General features: G+C 53.9%; 1 protein-coding gene across 2 annotated transcripts; it reads left to right on the top strand.

Annotated features, from left to right (window-relative positions):
- The first annotated feature begins 356 nt into the window (after nt 1–356).
- Git1 (GIT ArfGAP 1) lies at nt 357–17999 on the top strand. 2 transcript variants are annotated; one of them, XM_070027379.1, is made up of 21 exons: nt 357–621; nt 7601–7734; nt 8427–8539; nt 8658–8763; nt 9805–10022; nt 10104–10198; nt 10541–10583; nt 12846–12872; nt 13052–13100; nt 13456–13528; nt 14028–14125; nt 14445–14556; nt 14661–14794; nt 14957–15109; nt 15218–15448; nt 15538–15591; nt 15722–15823; nt 15912–15985; nt 16117–16299; nt 16387–16450; nt 16607–17999. In XM_070027379.1, exons 1-21 carry the CDS (start codon nt 570–572, stop codon nt 16817–16819), a joined length of 2328 nt encoding a protein of 775 aa, XP_069883480.1. In that variant the 5' UTR covers nt 357–569; the 3' UTR covers nt 16820–17999. The 2 variants fall into 2 exon arrangements, with proteins under 2 accessions (XP_069883480.1, XP_069883481.1); XM_070027380.1 differs by lacking the exon at nt 12846–12872 and having other exon boundaries at nt 360–621.
- Nucleotides 18000–18307: the final 308 nt, after the last annotated feature.

Here is an 18307-nt window from a genome sequence, read left to right as displayed (position 1 = left end):
CCCGAGGATCACCCCCTCCCCCTTCCCCCCGCCCGCTGAGAGTTAAGGGGCCAGGGCTATGAGGGTGACTCACAATGCCTCTGGACGAGGGGAGCGCCGGAGCACAGCCCAGGGCCGCAGACCACGCCGGCGGCGGCCGCGGCCCCTTTAAGCGCTCCCGCCCCCTCCAGCCCGCGCGCCCGGCTTCCTTTCTCCGGGAGGCGCGGCCGGCAGCGCCGGGCGGCGGAGCGGAGGTGCGGGCCGCCCCTCCCCCGGTGGGCAGGGCTTGCGCCGCTTCCTGCAGGAGCGGCCGGGAGCCGCGCAGGGGGCGGGGAGAGCGGCGAGCGGCGGCGCGGGGCGGCGCGGGGCGGCGCGGGGCGGAGGGCGCCCGAGGGCGAGCGGGCAGGCGGGCACGGCGGGTTCCGGACCAGCCCCGGGGGCGGACGGTTGGCTCGGCGCGCGGAGCCTAGCCGGGGCCTTGCCGGAGCCGGGCCGGGCAGCAGGGCCGCCGCCGCCGCCGCCGCCGCCCGGGCCCGCCGCCCGCGCCCCCCACGCTGGCCCAGAAGGCTGCGGCCGCGTCGCCGCTGAGGATGTCCCGGAAGGGGCCGCGAGCGGAGGTGTGTGCGGACTGCAGCGCCCCGGGTAAGCGGACGGGACCGGGGGCGGGACCGGGTGTCCAGGCCGCCGCCAGGCGGGCGCCGGGGCCTGGCGGGAGCGCCGGGCCGGGCCGGGCCCGGCCGGAGGGCGGGGCGGGGCGGGGGGCTGCGGCCTCCGGCCTCGGCCCCTACCGGGGCCACTGCGGAGCCGCGTCCTTGGCGGGAGGGCCGGCCCGGGGGGGCCCCCATTTCAGTCGAGTCGGTGGCCGGGCGAGGTAGGACATTGCCCGGCGCCACCTCCCACCCCTCAGTCTGAGGGAGGCGGCTAGCTGCCCGCCTCCCCACCTCCATCTCGGTCTCCAAACGGAAGCGCCGGCCTGGGGCGGCGGGAGGGCGGGGGAGGCCGGCAGGGTTCGGGAGGTGGGCGCCCGTAGGGTTTTGTGTCATCTCAGTGCCACCCCCGCGTCTTGCACCTGCTGCTCGCAGGGTCCGCTTGCCCGCCGGGGTGGCGGAGGGCAAGGGCCTGGTGAGCCACCCTGACTGAATTCAGTTTTCTCAGGAGCCACCTGAAAGGTGGGTTATTCCTAGGACTCTCTGCCCCCGGTGCCCAAGGCTGAGGTTCCTGTAGGGAAGGGCCTGGTGCTCAGGGCCAGTCCAAACCTGGGCATCTTCTCCGGAAGCATCCCCAGGCCTACTGGGAACTGGGGACGAGTGTACTCGCTTTTCCTGGTCCCGGTAAGCCTGCTTGGGGAGGTGGGCTTGACATTGTCCTGGCCTGGGTAGGAATCCCTTCTAGACCTTTATATCCCAGTCTGGCAAGAATCCTGTAGGAGGCAGTGACAAGGGGGTGTCTAGACCCTTCTCACCTAGCTGGCCTCCTGGCCAGCCTCCTGATTGTTCTTAGGTCACTCTTTGCCCTCTTCTTCCCTACAGAGTTCCATCTGGGCTGGAGTAAAAGCCCCCTGGCAGGAAAGGAGGCACAGTGACCCACCAGCATTGCTCCCTTTTTATATGGGAGAACACTGTCAGTGATGGGGCTCAGCAGCTGGCTTGGAGAAGGAAGCTCTGGCTCCATGTCTATTCTCTTTTTTTAAAAAGAGATGTACTGGACTGAGAATGTGGCTTTAGTGGTAGAGTGTTTGCCTAGCATGCATGAAGCCCTTGGTTTGATTCCTCAGTACCATATAAAGAGAAAAAAGCCAGAAGTGTCGCTGTGGCTCAAGTGGCATAGTGCTAGCCTTGAGTAAAAGAAGCTCAGGGACAGTGCCCAGGCCCTGAGTTCAAGCCCCAGGACTGGCCAGGAAAAAAAAAAAAAGTCTTCCTGGACATGCTCAGAGGATGTTGTGAACTCCAGGGAGTACTGTGGGTATGATTGAAAGTGCAGGGTGCTGTTTTGTAGGCCTATAACTTCCAGACACGTTTTATTTATTTATATATGTATTTATCATAAAAGTGATGAACAGAGGGGTTGCAGTTACATAAGTCAGGTAATGAGTACATTTCTTTTTGGACAATATCACCTATTTATTCCTTCCCCCAGACAGGTTGAGCCCCCCAGGCGTGGTGGCTTGATAGTTGTTAGGTTCTAAGCTAGAGTATTATTTAGGAGCTGTGGATACCTGTGAGCAACATAGGCACAGGGTGTTTTCCAGATGACCCTGAAGCCCCTTTTCAAGGCATGTCACGCTTTGGAGGGCCCTTGAGGGACCATCTGGGAGTAGATATCTTTCTTACAGATTAGCTGAAAACTAACCGCTGACCCCCTCCCAGGTACAGGCTGGTCTGGTGAAGAAAGGACTAACAGGAGACCTTACCTTCTATGTGTTCTTGGCTATTCTGTACCTGTTTTGGGTAGGCATGGCTGGGATTTAGCAGGCCCTCCATCAGGGGAGCCTGATTTTAGAGTTGCCTTTGTTTTTTTTGCTTACTCTGTGACCTGTGGCAAGATTTTGTTCACTGTCAGTTTCTTCAACCCTGAAGTTGGAGTAGAAAACCTGTGCTCCTGGTTCTGGTACAGAAGCCTGTAGGACAGCATCAGCAAAGCAGGTTGACTTTCTGCATTGCCTGTGAATTCCTGGCCGAAGCCTCTGGATACCCATTGGGCTCAGAGAGGCATGATGTGTCAGATATGTTGGCCACACTGGCTCCTATTTCCAGTCCTCATTGACAGATGTTCCTTCTCCAGGAGCCTCTGATATAGAATATAGATCAAGCGTGGGGAAGTAGGTAGCAAGTTGACCAAATGTTACTCATCATCCCTCCCCAGCACCTAGCACGGTGTCTGGCACATGGCAGGCATCACCAAGTATGTTTCAGTTTCAATGCTTGTCAGGACTGTCCTATACTCCCACCTTGCCACACTGGCCCCTGCAGGCAGCAGCATTCTAAATCTGGTCCAATAGCATCTCCAGCATAAGAGGCATGAGAACACACAGAGGTAGGGAATCTAGACCCAGTGCTGCCCTCTTTGGTATATGCTTCCAACCCAGAGTTATAGACTCCTCTTTCAGTGCTAGGAACCTTAAAGTCCCAGCCCAGTGTGTGGTCTTTTTTGTAGTTGGTTAATTTGGGGGATGCTGGAGGTGAGAGATGAGATGCAGCCTGTATCCAAGGGTCCCTGTGCACCAAAGTGTGAGTAAGCACCTGAACCCACTGTAACTGCTGTGGCAGTTCCCACCATCTCATCAGGTGCTGTGTTTGGACTGCCTTGAGAGTCCAGGAGAGGGGCCAGGGTTAGGATGCACTGGAAAGATTGCCCCTTTTACACTCACGTGGCTCAGACCTATAATCCTAGCTACTCAGGAGGCTGAGATCTGAGGATTGCAGTTTAAAGCCAGGCCAGACAGGAAAGTCCATGAGATTCTTTATCTCCAATTAACTAACCATCAGAAAACTGGAAGTGGCGCTGTGGCTCAAGTGATAGAAAGCACGCCTTGAGCTGAAAGCTGAGGGACAGCTCCCAGGCCCAGAGTTCAAGCCCCACGGACAAAAAAAGAAAAAGAAAAAGAATTTAAAAGACCTCACAATGCTTATCCTGTGAGCAGCCAGGACTCCCAGCTGGTAACAAGTTACAGGGCAACCTGCAAGTTCAGTTGTTTTCCCCCTCCACCCTCCAGTCTTGGGGCTTGAATTTTAGGCCCTGTCCCTGAGCTGCTTTTTGGCTCAAGGCTAGTGCTCTACTAGAGCTGTAGCACTACTTTGAGCTTTTTCTGTAATTAATTAGAAATAAGAGTCTCATGGACTTTCATGCCAGGTCTGGCTTTGAACTGTGATTCTCAGATCTCAGACTCCTGAGTAGCTAGTATTATAGGTATGAGCCACCATCACCCAGCAGTCATTTGTCTTCTTGTAAAGTAGATTTTTTGGGGTGGCATAGTAGTAGGCTTTTCTTCCCTGTTTTAGTGACAAAACTTACATACAGCCATGGGCCATAATGGTGGTCCCGTGTTTTGTGTATGCAAATGTGTTAAAGATATACAACATTTTCATAACTCTGAGGCTTCCCCTTTTTAAATTTTCAAAATTTTTTGCGGGGCTGGGAAGGTGGCTCAGTGGTAGAGTGTCTCACATGCATGAGGCTCTGGGTTTGATTCCTCAGCATCACGAGCAGAAAAGGCCAGAAGTGGCGCTGTGGCTCAAGTGGTAGAGCGCTAGCCTTGAGCTGAAGAGCTGAGGGACAGCACCTAGGTCCAGAATTCAGGCCCCACAACTGACAAAAAAAAAAAAAAGGAAAAGAAAAGAAAAATAATTCTTGTGCCAATTTTGGGGTTTGAACACAGGGCCTGGGCACTGAGCTTTTATGCTCAACTCTAGCACTCTACCACTGAGGCCCCAGCTCTACTTCCAGGTTTTTTGCTAGTTAATTAGAGATAGGAGTCCCACTGACTTTACTACCCAGGCTGGCTTTGAACTGTGATCTTAGATCTCAGCCTCCTGAGTAGCTAGGATTACAGGTGTGAGCCACCAGCACACTGCTAAAGCTTCCTGTTGCCTCATCAGCTCATGCCTATATAGGTAGCCATCAGCCTTGTCCCCATGGAGTATTCATGCCTTCTTTCAAGGAGTTGAACTTTTCCTTCTTGTCTGTTGAGAATCTGACCCTTAGGTATGAGACTTGCTAGCCCTAGAAGGCAATGATAGTTTTGGGTAATGGCATGAATCCGTCTTAATCAAGTCCTCCTTGGTATTGGCACTAGGTATATTATCCCACCAAACTTGAAGCAGAGGGACAGCAAATGCTCCCTAACCTGAACATTCGCTGTTCCTCTGCTTCAAGTTTGGTCCAAGGAATTTTTTTTTTTGCTGGTCATGGGGCCTGAACTCTGGGCCTGGGCGCTGTCCCTCAGCTCTTCAGCTCAAGGCTAGCGCTCTACCACTTGAGCTACAGCACCACTTCCGGCTTTTTTCTGTTTATGTGGTGCTGAGGAATCGAACCCAGGGCCTCATGCTTGCAAGGCAAGTGCTCTACCACTGAGCCACCTTCCCAGCCCCTGGTCCAAGGAATTTTTTAAGAGCAAAGATTCCTTGCACTACAATAGTTGTTTGACTTTCAGCAACCCTTCCTGACCCTTCTGCTTGCGAACTGGCCTGGGTGGGGTTTAGGGTTCCAGCTTGGGTGTTCCCTAGGTTCAGTTGGAGATAAAGAATAGGTAGGGCTGGGAAGGTGGCTCAGTGGTAGAGCGCTTGCCTTGCATGCCTGAGGCCCTAGGTTCGATTCCTCAGCACCACATAAGCAAAAAAAAAAAAAAGCCGGAAGTGGCGCTGTGGCTCAAGTGATAGAGCGCTAGCTTTGAGCTGAAGAGCTGAGGGACAGCGCCCAGGCCCAGAGTTCAGGCCCCACGTTCGGACCCCCCCCCCCAAAAAAAAAAAAAAAGAATAGGTAGAATAGTTTGGATGGGCTGTCCATGGGTGTCATCCAGAACTGAGCTTGCCACCAGTGTTATCCATACCAAGATGGAATCTCCTGATCACCCTTCCTGTTTCAGGTCACTGTAGAGGACAGGAAGCCTAGAGGTTAGGAGAGAACACCAAGCAAAGCCTTGGATCTCATTCCTTGGGTCCTGGTCTCCTGTACACTGCCATATCCAGGGACTCTTTGTCTAGTGTGCCCTAAACTTGAGGTTCTGGAGCCACTGACTCTAATATCTAGCTGGTTCTAGACCAGGCTTCTCTGTAGTGTAGCAAACCTGGGGTGGAGGCCTCGGGGCAGTCCATTTATGATGCTGTCCTGGGCGTCTCCCTGCTTACAGGAAACCCCACCATTTCAACAAGAGGAATTTAGGCTGCATCATTTCCCGCTTCCTGCTTGGGCTGCTGGAGGTGACTGGCAGACCCCTGACCCTGTGATGTTTAGGCGTAGGGGGAGGGGTTTTTCCATTCCTGGGGTGCCTCACATGAAAGCATCCTAGGGCTCTCGGCATAACCAGTCCCTTCCTCATGAGCCCTTAGCATCAGTCCCTTAGGAAGGTGTACAGTGGTCACCTTGTGCATCAGTCATTGCCCTATTTTGTGAGATCCCTAAAGAAGCCTATATCTAAAGATTTAAGCTTCAAATTCCTGTTTGCATGTTTCATTGGGGGCCACATGGTGGCTTCCCCACAACTCTGGGAATATTTATGGGAGTCTTTGGGCAGAAGGGCCTGAGAATCACATTCTGATTGGGAGAGATTCCCATCACCCAAGCTTTTGCCTCCTCTGCAGGGGTTGTGGGGAAGTAGGTTGTGGAGAAGCACTGCTGGGCACCGTGAGCACTGACAAGACTAGGCAGACAGCAAGACCCCACCCCCAGGCCAGGCTTCCTGAGCCTAGGCGGGGCCTGGACAGAGCTGAGTGTCCTGAGAGGCTCCCTGCCCCCACTCTAGACAGCACACAATGGCTGCTTTCTCCCCCATGACCTTTCCTTTCCGAAGCTCCAGTTGTATGGTTGCCTCCTCCCCTCTCCCTAGGGGCCTGGGTTGGGTGGCATCTTCCCTACCCTTAAAGGGCTTGGGAACTCCCACCCAATCTTAGCTTCCTCCTTGTTTCCAAAGTTGGCATCTCCCCAAGAAATGGAGAGTACTTCTTGGGGTTCATGCCTGTCCAGGGCTACAGGGACAGAAGGTAGCAGCAAATATAGACCTTGCCTGTCTTTTGTCAAAGTGCCTGAGTTCTCATCCTAGCAATTCTACTCACTAGTTGTGTGACCTTGAACAGGCCCTCTGACTTCTCTGAGCCATTGTATCTTCTGTAAAGCACGATCGTATTTCTCCCTTGACTGGCATTGTAAAGGTATCATACATAAAGCCATTCACATGGCACACAGTAGATGTTCAGTGAAGGTTAGTTCCTTTGCTCTATCCCTCTTTGTTCCCTCCCCCACCATACTGGGCTTTGAACTCAATGCCTTGCACTTACTAGGCAAGCATCTACCACTTGAGCTATGCCCCAAGCCCTGTCCATTCTCTTTAGATGGGGCTGCAGCTCATAGTGGTGGTGGTAGGAGGCTTAAGCCTGAAAGGGTCCCTTACCTGCCAGTGTGAGGGCAGGAGTAGGAGCTGTGGGAAGGCTGCTACCTCTGGCAGGCACTGACAGAACCTGGGTGCAGGAGAGATGTGACACTGACCCAGAACGGCAGAGTGCTCACAACTATGTAGCATATGGCATCAGGGTCATATTCCATAGGGGATCCTTGCTTTCCTATAGAAGAGTTGGGCAGCAGAACTTGCTCCCTGCGGAAAGGCTGTGAGACTGGTATTGGTGGCTTTAGGATAGGAAGCTGTACGGACTGAATGGGTCCTGGAGATCATGTGTTCCCAGAGGGGCAAGGCTGTGTAGAAAAGGGTGTGGCCCTGTCAGCCCAAGCTTCCAGGCCTGGGGAAAACCTCTCATCTATTACCTGGTGTGGACTGTCATCCCAGCTTCTAGGCTTTTAGGGAATAAGTGATTGAGCAGGAAGCACTAAGCATAGTACCATTTTACAGTGGGAGTTCTGGAGGTCATGCTCATCCTCCCAATCCAGCTCACTTTCCCCTTCTTCCTCCCTGCAGACCCTGGCTGGGCATCTATCAGTAGGGGTGTGCTTGTGTGTGACGAGTGCTGCAGCGTGCACCGGAGCCTGGGACGCCACATCTCCATTGTCAAGCACCTTCGCCACAGCGCCTGGCCGCCCACACTGCTACAGGTAGGGGCCGGGCCACTGTTTCTCCTTTCAGTACAGACCATGTGCTGAGCCTGGGCATTTCCCCTCTACCAACTTTTTTTTTTTTTTTGCCAAGTACTGTGCTTGAATTCAGGGCTTGGCTATTTCTCTTAGCTTCTTCTCTCAAGGCTAGCACTTATCACTTGAGCCACAGCTCCATTTCCAGCTTCATGGTTACTAATTGGAGATAAGAGTCTCATGGACTTTCCTGCCTTGGCTGGTTGAAACTTGATCCTCAAATCTCAGCCTCTTGTTTAGCTCAGATTACAGGCACAAGCCACCAGTGCCGAGATTATCCCCCATACCAATTTAGACACCTGTCTGCAATCTGCAGCTTCCAGGAGCAGCACCTCTCTGGGCAAGCCTTATTCTGACCCTTTCCATCCTCAACCCACAAAGAAGGGAAAGTCTAAGCCTAGCTCTGTCATGTATTAATGAACAGATAGCTTTGAGCAAGTCACTTAGCCTCTCTGAATTTTGGCAAAGTTTGCCATTTCATTTAGCTATCCTGAAGCACTAAACAGAACCGTGGACTTTGTGGCCTTACTAGATGGAATCATGGAGTCACAGTAGGACCCTTGGTGCGATTCTAACAATGTTAAGTACTCAGAGTATGTTTGCCTCAGTGTCCAGCATGCAGTGGGCACTCTTAACTTGGCATCTCTTCACTGCAGATGGTCCACACACTCGCCAGCAACGGGGCCAACTCCATCTGGGAGCACTCCCTGCTGGACCCTGCACAAGTGCAGAGTGGCCGGCGCAAAGCCAACCCCCAAGACAAAGTCCAGTAAGTGGGGCTGTCGGGGTGGTAAGGAGAGCTGTGTGCGCCTGGCCAGGGGTGCTGGAGGTATCTGGGTTGCCTGTCTTTCCCGCTCTTTCCATTTTCTCCTTTGTGCCCCACGCAGCCCCATCAAGTCAGAGTTCATCAGGGCCAAGTACCAGATGCTGGCGTTTGTGCACAAGCTCCCCTGCCGAGATGACGACGGGGTCACCGCCAAAGACCTCAGCAAGGTTTGGGGGTCCACACAACAGATGAGCAGGCCTCTTCTCTTCCCAGACCCATGACACCTAAAGCCTTTCCTTTGTCACCACTGGACCCTGATCCCAGAGATGGGATAACAGAAGGGGGTAGAGGGAAGATTGCTCTGTCAAGTTCCAAGTAGACACATAAGTCTAGAATCCTCCAGCTGCCATTGATACTTAATTTTTTTTGTTGTTGTTGCTGCTGTTATTCTGGAGTTTGAACTCAGAACTTGCTAGGAAACTGCTCTACTATACCCAGCTGCCATTGAAAATTAGAAAAATTTGGGACTGGGAAGGTAGCTCAGTGGTAGAGTGCTTGCCTTGCATGCATGAGGCCCTGGGTTCAATTCCTTAGCATCACATAAACAGAAAAAGCTGGAAGTGGCGCTGTGGCTCAAGTGGTAGAGCACTAGCCTTGAGCTGACGAGCTGAGGGACAGCACCCAAGCCCAGAGTTCAAACCCCACGACCAACCAAAAACAAAACAAAAGTAGAAAAATTTGGGACAGTTATTTAATCACTTTAGAGACTCAGTTTCCTCATTTGGAAAGTGGGAAATGATAATATCTACCTCCCTCACAGATATTATTTCTTCGAAACAGCACACAACACATGGTAGATATAGGAGCAGTTTTTTATTTTTTGTTTTTAGACAACGTCTTTCATGTCTCCTGGGTGCTGGAATTACAGGTGTATACCACCATACCTGGCTAAATTGTTGTGGGGGAAGGTGGGGTGCACTGAAATAAGGGGGTCTTGCTATATAGTGCAGGCTGGTTTTGAACTCATGATCCTCTTCTTTGCCTCCTTACGGGTAGGATTACAATCATGTGCCACAAAGCCCATCTCAACAGTTTTCATTAATAGTAATACTAGTAGGAAGCCCTGTGTCCTGCCTGACGTGGCTCAATGTTTGGCTGGGCCACCTGGAGCTGGGAGGAGTTCTAGGGGCAGCTCAGGCCATGTGTAGCTTAGGGATGGGAACTAGGGTTTTTGCACACAGATTAATTGCACACTCTACTCCTTCCAGCAACTACATTCGAGTGTACGGACAGGCAACTTGGAGACATGTCTGCGCTTGCTGTCCCTGGGTGCCCAGGCCAACTTTTTCCATCCAGAGAAGGGCACCACACCTCTGCATGTGGCTGCCAAGGCAGGTCAGACGCTGCAGGCAGAGCTGCTGGTGGTTTATGGGGCTGACCCTGGCTCTCCTGATGTCAATGGCCGCACACCCATCGATTATGCCAGGTGAGGGTCAGGTGAAGGCTAAGGGCTTGAGTGGAAGGACTGGGCTACTTCTGCAGGGCTGAGCCATGCCCCTCCCCACAGGCAGGCGGGACACCATGAACTGGCGGAAAGGCTAGTGGAGTGCCAGTATGAGCTCACTGACCGGTTGGCCTTCTACCTCTGTGGACGCAAGCCGGGTGAGCAGAGTATGAGGATGGGCCTGGCTGGGCTAGGCAGGTAGGACCCAGACACACCCCAACAGCAGGTGCCTTAGTTACAAAGCCAGCTAGGGAATGGTGTTGCTAGGCAACTGCCTCCTGTGAGACTGCTGCAGGCTCTTGGGTTGCTGCAAGCACTTTGGGGCCAGGGAAGTGGGGTGGGCCTGACTTCCGGCCAGCTTCCAACACTCTTGAGGTGGCCTGTCCTCCTTCCTATCCCGACACATACAGGTGCCAAGCCCTGCTCATGGCATTGAGATGAGCTCTTGAGCTGCTGAGGCCACCCAGCATCAGTGACTTTGCATTTTTATTTTTGTTCAGATCACAAGAATGGGCATTACATCATCCCACAGATGGCTGACAGGTGAGTGCCCACCTGATACCCTTTTCCAGAGGCTGTTAGATCCAAGTGGTGCCCAAACCGAGAGCCCCATTCCTCCCCTTCCTAATACTTGGAGCACCAATGCAGGTCAGATATGTTTTTTCAGCATGTACCAGCTCCATCTGACTGTTAAATAAATACATGCAGCACTGAGCGCAAGGAAAGGCTTAAGCCAGGATTGTGGACAGCTAGGTTCTGACCTTCTATACAGTCTTTAGGGTAGGGCTTCCCTTTGTGCAGAGAAGTGCTTTGGAGTTAGCCAGCTTTGGTATTGCTGGCCAGTCCTCCAGTGTGTCCCAAATTGGGCAGGAGTTCTGGGCAGGGTACAGATGGGGTGCTTCTGCCTCTGCTCTTTTTTTGTTTTTTGTTTCGTTTTGTTTTTTGATCGGTCATGGAGCTTGAACTCTGGGCTTGGGCTCTGTCCCCGCACTCTTCAACTCAAGGCCAGCGCTCTACTGCTTGAGCCACAGCACTACTTCCGGTTTTTGAGTGGTTTATTGGAGATAAGAGTCTCATGGACTTTCCTGCCTGAGCTGGCTTTGAACCGTGATCCTCAGATCTCAGCCTCCTGGGTAGCTAGGATTACAGGCGTGAGCCACCAGCGCCCGGCTGCCTCTGCTCTTAAGCCCTTAAATGCCCATGCGGTCACCCAGCTTACAGGATGGGTGCTGGCGCCACCTGGTGGCCCTTAGATGGCTCCATCTTCCTATCTGGCTGCACTTCCTGGCCCAACTTGGGGCCTTCCTCACCAAGGGCTTGGGGCAGTCAGACAAGGGCAGCTCAGATCCCTAACTCAGATCTTCTCTGTAATAAGACTCTGCTTTACTTTGTGGTCTAGTTTTGCTTGGTGTATGCATGCATGCCTGGTATATATAGTAAACATGCCCACGGATGGATTTACCTTCAGTGATTGCTAACTAGTACTGTCTCAGAGCTAGCTGGTGCTCTGGGGACACAGAGGCCACTCAGACACCATCCCTTCCCTTGAGGAACTGCAGCTTCACAGAGGCACCTAGCCTAGCCGGCTCTGTAGACCACTGAACAGAATAGTAAGAGACTAGGATGAAGAGCTTAGAAATTATCTACTAAGGGGCTGGGAAGGTGGCTCAGTGGTAGAGCGCTTGCCTTGCATGCCTGAGGCCCTGGGTTCGATTCCTCAGCGCCACATAAGAAAAAAGAAAAAACCCGGAAGTGGCGCTGTGACTCAAGTGGTAGAGCGCTAGCCTGGAGCTGAAGAGCTGAGGGACAGCGCCCAGGCCCAGAGTTCAGGCCCCACGACTGGACCCCCCCAAAAAAAAAGAAGAAATTGTCTACTAAGAACTGAACAAAGCTTATGTGACAACAGAGAACAAGGCTGGATAGAAGCAAGAGAATAACTAGTCCTGTGAGTCTCAGTGAGAGCTGTGAGCAGCCTGAGGGCAGAGTTCTGAGCATAGGTAGTGGAATCAGCTCCGCATTTAATTACTGGCTGTATGATAGGAGGCAGGCTGCTTAACCTTTCTGAGCCTTAGTTATCTTACCTGGAAATGGAAGTGTAATTGGTAGGAGGATTAAGTAAGGCAGTACATACAAAATGCTTTGCATATTATTTAAAAAGCTTTTGGATGAAGTGTAATTGGAGTTGTTAGGGGGGTTTTTTGGTCAGTTGTGGAGCTTGAATTCTGGGCTTGGGCCCTGTCCCTCAGCTTTTCAGCTCAAGGCTAGAGCTCTACCACTTAAGTCACAGTTCCACTTTTGGTTTTCTGGTGGTTTACTGGAGATAAGTCTCATGGGCTTTCCTACCTGAGCTGGATCCGAACCATGATCTTCAGATCTCAGCCTCCTTAGTAGCTAGGATTACAAGTGTAAGCCACCAGCGCCCAGCTGGAGTATTCTTTTAAGTACTTATTACTGTTGGAAGTGTTTGTTTTAAGGTGGGGTGTGTCAAAAAGATCACCTTGGTGGCTAGACGGAAAAGGAATTTTAGGGGCCAGATTGGCAGGTGGATTGGATACTTGCAGAAGTTCAGATGAGAGAAAAAGATGGGAGAACTGGGAAGCCTGGCTGGAATTTGAGGGGAGACTACAGGTATGGGCAGGAAGTAGACTGACAGGTCACCGAGAAAGGGGTGGGAGGCAAGTGCCTTTTTGTATGCTCTGGGTCGGGATGTGTTTGAGCATGATGTGAGAAGGTGTGTGCTGCCCTGCTCCTAGATAATTGCTGCTCTGTCCTCTTCTTCCCTACACTGCCTTCCTCTGGACTTAGATCTCGGCAAAAGTGCATGTCTCAGAGGTATACTGTGCCTGCCAGGCTGCAGGCTGTCAAGTTTGGGTAGGGTTGGGAGGCTTGGTGTGTGTGTGTGTGTAGCATGGAGGTCTTGTCTCCCTGAGATCCTTGCATGTTTGGGAGAACCCTGGCAGTGGCGTGGCCATCTCTCATGCATGGCTTCTTCCCTTCTCCCTCTTCTGTAGCCTTGATCTGTCTGAGTTGGCCAAAGCTGCCAAGAAGAAGCTACAAGGGGTAAGTCTGCTTAGACAAGCTAGTGATGCTTAGAGCTGCCCCACCCTCTGCCAGCCTTACCAATCTCCCTGTGCCCTCCCCACACCCTTGGCCTTGACCCCAGCTCTGCCCTTCAAAGCGTTAGGGCCTCCTCCTGGTCTGTGAGGGAATGAACAAGTCTGGCCTTCTGTCTTCTTCCTACTAATAGCTTAGCATATAGACCCCCCTGCCCACATCCCATTTCTAAGACCAGGGGACTGAGGGCATGAGTCATTCTCCAGTCTCCATGTCGCACAACATCCTGGTGATCTGCCCTGGTTGGCAGTACCAGGGCCAGTTGCTTCCTTAGAAGCTGGATCCCCCTCTCTGTCCGCAGCTCAGCAACCGGCTTTTTGAGGAACTTGCTATGGACGTGTATGATGAGGTGGACCGAAGAGAAAATGATGCTGGTGAGTGGGGGGCAGCCTGCTGGGAAGGGCTGTGGCCCGGCCTGGACCTCTGCTCCATTAGTGGGACTAAGAAGGGTTAGGTAGGGTTGGGCTGCATGGAAACCTACTGCTTCCTCCTCACCAGGCAGGCAGTGTGTGCCAAACTAGGCAGCCAGCTGCTTCCCTACCCCTCCCTGCACTGAGGCTCATCTCTATTCTGGCTGCCTCCCACTTTGGCTGCCTCCCCAGCCCTGCTCCGCCCTCCTTCATCACTCCTTCCTGGCCACAGCCAGATACCAGCCCAAACTCTGGCCTGGCCTGGCAGGACAGGCCTTGTTCTGCAGATCAGTCCCCAGTGGGCCTCACCCTCTCTTAGCTGGCTTCATGTGTGTGGAGACCACCTATGTCTGATACCAGCAAAGTGGGTGTAGGAGGGAGCTTGAAGGGCTATCTTCAGCTTTCCTCCCCCCCACCCCCCCAAACCCGTGACTGGATGATCTGCTCCCTGTCCCTCCCCCAGTGTGGCTGGCTACCCAAAACCACAGCACCCTGGTGACAGAGAGAAGTGCTGTGCCCTTCCTGCCAGTTAACCCTGAATACTCAGCCACACGGAATCAGGTGAGGTGACTGGGAAGGGGTTCTGGGTAGTTTCCTTTCTCTTCAGAGCCCTGTGGGATGTCTCCCTCAGAGTCTAGGTGGCATGGGGTTTTGGATTGGGAAGAGACCTTCTGAGCATTTGGGAAGTATTCCAGCTCCCTTGAGCCTGTTTGTTGGCCTGGCCTGGGGCAGCCATGCTGCTGACGGGGAATTTTTAGCTATGGCTGTGATTGAGTCAGACAGACAGAAGGGTGTTGCCTTGCTGTTTTGTTCTACCCTATAGGTCAGCAATAAAGGTCCTCTCATCCCTCATGTGGGCCTGGCACTTTCTGCTTTTTAGGGACGACAGAAGTTGGCCCGCTTTAATGCACGCGAGTTTGCCACCTTGATCATTGATATTCTCAGTGAGGCCAAACGGAGGCAGCAGGGCAAGAGCCTGAGCAGCCCCACAGGTAGGGCGTGTGCGGGTGTGGGCTTCCATGCTGCCCTTGCATGGGGACATATAAATGGCTGGAGTGGCAGAGCAAGCCTGGGGTGACAGGTCTTGTATCCTCAGAGAACCTCGAGCTGTCTGCGCGGAACCAAAGTGACCTCGACGACCAGCACGACTACGACAGCGTGGCCTCTGATGAGGACACGGACCAGGAGCCCCCACGCAGTGCCAACGCCACTCGGAACAACCGTGCCCGGGTCTGAGCATCGTCCCTCCTTTGTCCCTCCTATACTAGCCTCTGGGCCTCAATCAAGGCCCAGCTCGGTGTCGCAGCCTAGAGTCTTGGGAACAGTAGGCTGGTCATAGCTTGGAGGGTGTCTGCCCCCTGCCCTTGTAGCTGATGGGCTTTGTCTCTGCAGAGCATGGATTCTTCAGATCTGTCTGATGGGGCCGTGACGCTGCAGGAGTACCTGGAGCTGAAGAAGGCCCTGGCTACCTCTGAGGCCAAAGTGCAGCAGCTCATGAAGGTCAACAGCAGCCTGAGTGATGAGCTCCGGAGGCTGCAGAGGGAGGTGTGGACTGTGGCCTAATGGGAGGGGTAGGAAGGCTTCCAGACACAGACTGGGATTGTTTTCCAAAAGATGGACCCCATTGTTAAGCACTGTCATGTGCACTCACAGATCCACAAACTGCAGGCGGAGAACCTGCAGCTCCGGCAACCATCAGGGCCAGTGCCTACACCCACATTGCCCAGTGACCGGGCTGAACACTCAGCCATGGGCACCAGTGGGAGCAGCCATCGCCGGGACCGCCAGGCCTTCTCTATGTATGAGCCAGGCTCTGCCCTAAAGCCCTTTGGGGGTGCACCAGGGGACGAGCTAAGCACGCGACTACAGCCTTTTCACAGCACTGTGAGTTGCCTGTAGGTCTTGGGTGGGGAAACGTGAATGGGGGCTACCACAAAGCCTCCATGATACCAACTACACTACCCCACCCCCAGGAGCTAGAGGATGACGCCATGTATTCCGTGCATGTGCCTGCCAGCCTTTACCGGGTAAGCAGGGCCTGGGGAATGTGGATCCAAGCCTCTGTGGGCTTGAGACCAGGCTACAGTGACACGGGCCCTCCTGCAGGTAGGTTCGGCCTAGAGTAGAAACTGACGGTGACCTTGATCTGGCTTTCAGATTCGGAAGGGGGTGTCTGTGTCTGCCTCCGCCTCTGCCTCCGCCGTGCCCTTCACTCCCACCTCCCCGCTGCTGTCCTCCCAGGAAGGAAGCCGCCATATGGTAACATTTCCACACCACTGCCCCAGGATAGAGTTAGGGGAGTGTGGACTGTGCGGGGTCACCCTCCACCTTTTTTCATGCCCTCCAGAGCAAGCTTTCCCGCCATGGAAGTGGTGCCGACAGCGACTATGAGAACACACCTAGTGGGGACCCACTGCTTGGGTGAGACACTCGGTTCTCCACCCGAGTGCTGCCTTGCTGGCACCAGGAAGGGGAGTGATGGAGAGGGCTTGAGTGTCTGGGCAAGCAGCCTGTGGCTCTAATGGACCTCCCTTTTCCAAACCTGGGTTCAGGCTGGAAGGGAAGCGGTTCCTAGACCTGGGCAAGGAAGATGATATCCACCCTGAGCTGGAAAGCCTGGATGGAGACCTAGACCCTGGACTCCCCAGTACTGAAGATGTCATCCTGAAGACAGAGCAGGTCACCAAGAACATTCAGGAGCTGTTGCGGGCAGCCCAGGAGTTCAAACATGATAGGTAGGGGTGTGGGTTGCTTAATGCTCTTGGGGGAGAGTGGGGAGAATCCTTAATAGCCCCTCACCCATCGCTCCCCCTCTCCCACAGCTTTGTGCCCTGTTCAGAGAAGATCCATTTGGCTGTTACTGAGATGGCCTCTCTGTTCCCAAAGGTACTGGGGCTAGCCAGGAGAGGAAGGGGAGGAGCCTGGGTGGGGCAGCAGCTGGGAACCTGACTGCTGCCCAGGTGGAGACCCACGCCCATTGGGCCACTGTCAGGTGCTTGGCTTAAAGTCCAAGGCCCAGCCTCCCTTGTCTCTTTCTTTCAGAGGCCTGCCCTAGAACCAGTGCGCAGCTCACTGCGGCTACTCAATGCCAGCGCCTACCGGCTGCAAAGTGAATGCCGGAAGACAGTGCCCCCAGAGCCCGGGGCCCCTGTGGACTTCCAGCTGCTGACTCAGCAGGTGATCCAGTGCGCCTATGACATCGCCAAGGCTGCCAAGCAGCTGGTCACCATCACCACCCGAGAAAAAAAGCAGTGACCACTCTCCCTGCCCTTGCCCATCTCCTGTGACCTCATTGTCCATGGGAGCTGGGCCACTCCAAACACTAACCCACCCCAACAGAGCCACTGGCACAAGTGCCCTTAGTGCTGCCACTCTCCCCAGGCAGCCAAGTGCCCTGGTGCCCACCCCCTCAAGCATCCTTATGGATGAGGAGGTGGGGTGGCAGGTCTTCTGTCCCCCACATTCCATGCTTTTCCCTCCCCTGTACATAGCATCCTCTCCTTTCTGGTGTGCAGGGGCCTGCAAGGCACCTCCCACTAGCCCCTCACCCTGCCCTCAGGGCACCCTCAGCAAAGGGTCTGACAGGGACACTCCAAATGGGGCAGCTCCTACCTACACCCCACCCCCATGAGCCAGTTCAGCCCTATTGGGGGCTGAGCGGGGGCATCCCCATCCTTTGTATATAATCTCTTGGATGTCCTCGCCCTGTAGCCACCAGCCCCCTTGCTGCTCTCCTTTAATGCCAAACTGGCCCCTGCCTAGGGCAAAGACCCAACCTATGTGCTGGGGTCCCCAGCAGCAAACACTGGAAAATCTTTTCTTTCCTCTTCCTGACCCCTTAATTTTAACTTTGTGGTAACTGAGTGTCCCTGCGTGAGAGTGTGCGGGCGGCAGTGCCGTTCAGAGGGCTTGCCTGTGTGGAGCTTTGGGTGGCAAGGGGACCAGAGCAGTGGGACCAGCATTGGGGGGTCAGCCTTCCTCTCCTCAACTTGGAGCCAGGGACTGCCAAGGTCACCAGCTGTGAACCTGCTGCTGCTCCACTCATACCCCTGCTCTAAGAACTTAAAAGGAAAACCACTTCCCTCCATCTTTTCTCCCACCCTTGTGGGGGGAAGTGTGCTGGTCAGGTGGAGGACTGAGCACCTAAGCCTGGGGCTGGCTCCCCAGGGTTCCCAACTCAGCCAATGGCTGTGGAGCTGAAAGCCCCTCTCCCTAACTTTGGCAAGGCCAGCACCTACATCACTACCTGCACCTGTGTTGGTCCCACCCTCTGGAGGCCTGGGAACCTGGCTGCAGCCAGGAATGCTGGAGAGGCATCCACCAGCTCTCCCCATCTGCCTCCCCCAAGGGGCAAGGCCCTACCTGCGTGGTGACTGGTGGGCTGTCAAGATATGTGTCATGTACATTTGTATCAAAAATAAATAAGTGACCATGGGTTGCTTCTGATACTTAGATTGGGGTGGGAGGGAAACAAACAGATGGAAGACAAACCTGGAAAAGCCTGGAATATAGAAGACCTGGTGCTAAGGAAGTCCCTGTGCTGGAAAAATCCTTTAGAAGATGAACATATCAATAGGAATACTCGCACAATAGACACCACCACGCCCTACTGACACACCCCTGAAGGCCTGTTGACTTAAGCTAGAGCAGGTGGGCTGCCAGGGGCCCAAACCAACTATGAAAAATCACAAATACAGCCAGCGTGGCCGAGGGCTGGTTTCCTGAGGCAACGGGACTGTCGGA

The sequence above is a fragment of the Dipodomys merriami genome, unplaced genomic scaffold, assembly GCF_024711535.1.
Source record: "Dipodomys merriami isolate MVZ:Mamm:240054 unplaced genomic scaffold, mDipMer1.0.p SCAF_19, whole genome shotgun sequence".
Taxonomy (NCBI): Eukaryota; Metazoa; Chordata; class Mammalia; order Rodentia; family Heteromyidae; genus Dipodomys; species Dipodomys merriami.
Note: the sequence above shows the minus strand (reverse complement) of the source record. Positions and strands in the feature narration are given on the sequence as shown.

What these genes read in the sequence shown, in the direction of transcription:
- Git1 (XM_070027379.1), top strand. Translation starts at nt 570, where the DNA reads ATGTCCCGGAAGGGGCCGCGAGCGGAGGTGTGTGCGGACTGCAGCGCC. An exon ending in TGCGGACTGCAGCGCCCCGG is followed by an intron (nt 622 to 7,600) that starts GTAAGCGGACGG and finishes TCCTCCCTGCAG; the next exon opens with ACCCTGGCTGGGCATCTATC. An exon ending in ATCCCACAGATGGCTGACAG is followed by an intron (nt 10,584 to 12,845) that starts GTGAGTGCCCAC and finishes CTCTGGACTTAG; the next exon opens with ATCTCGGCAAAAGTGCATGT.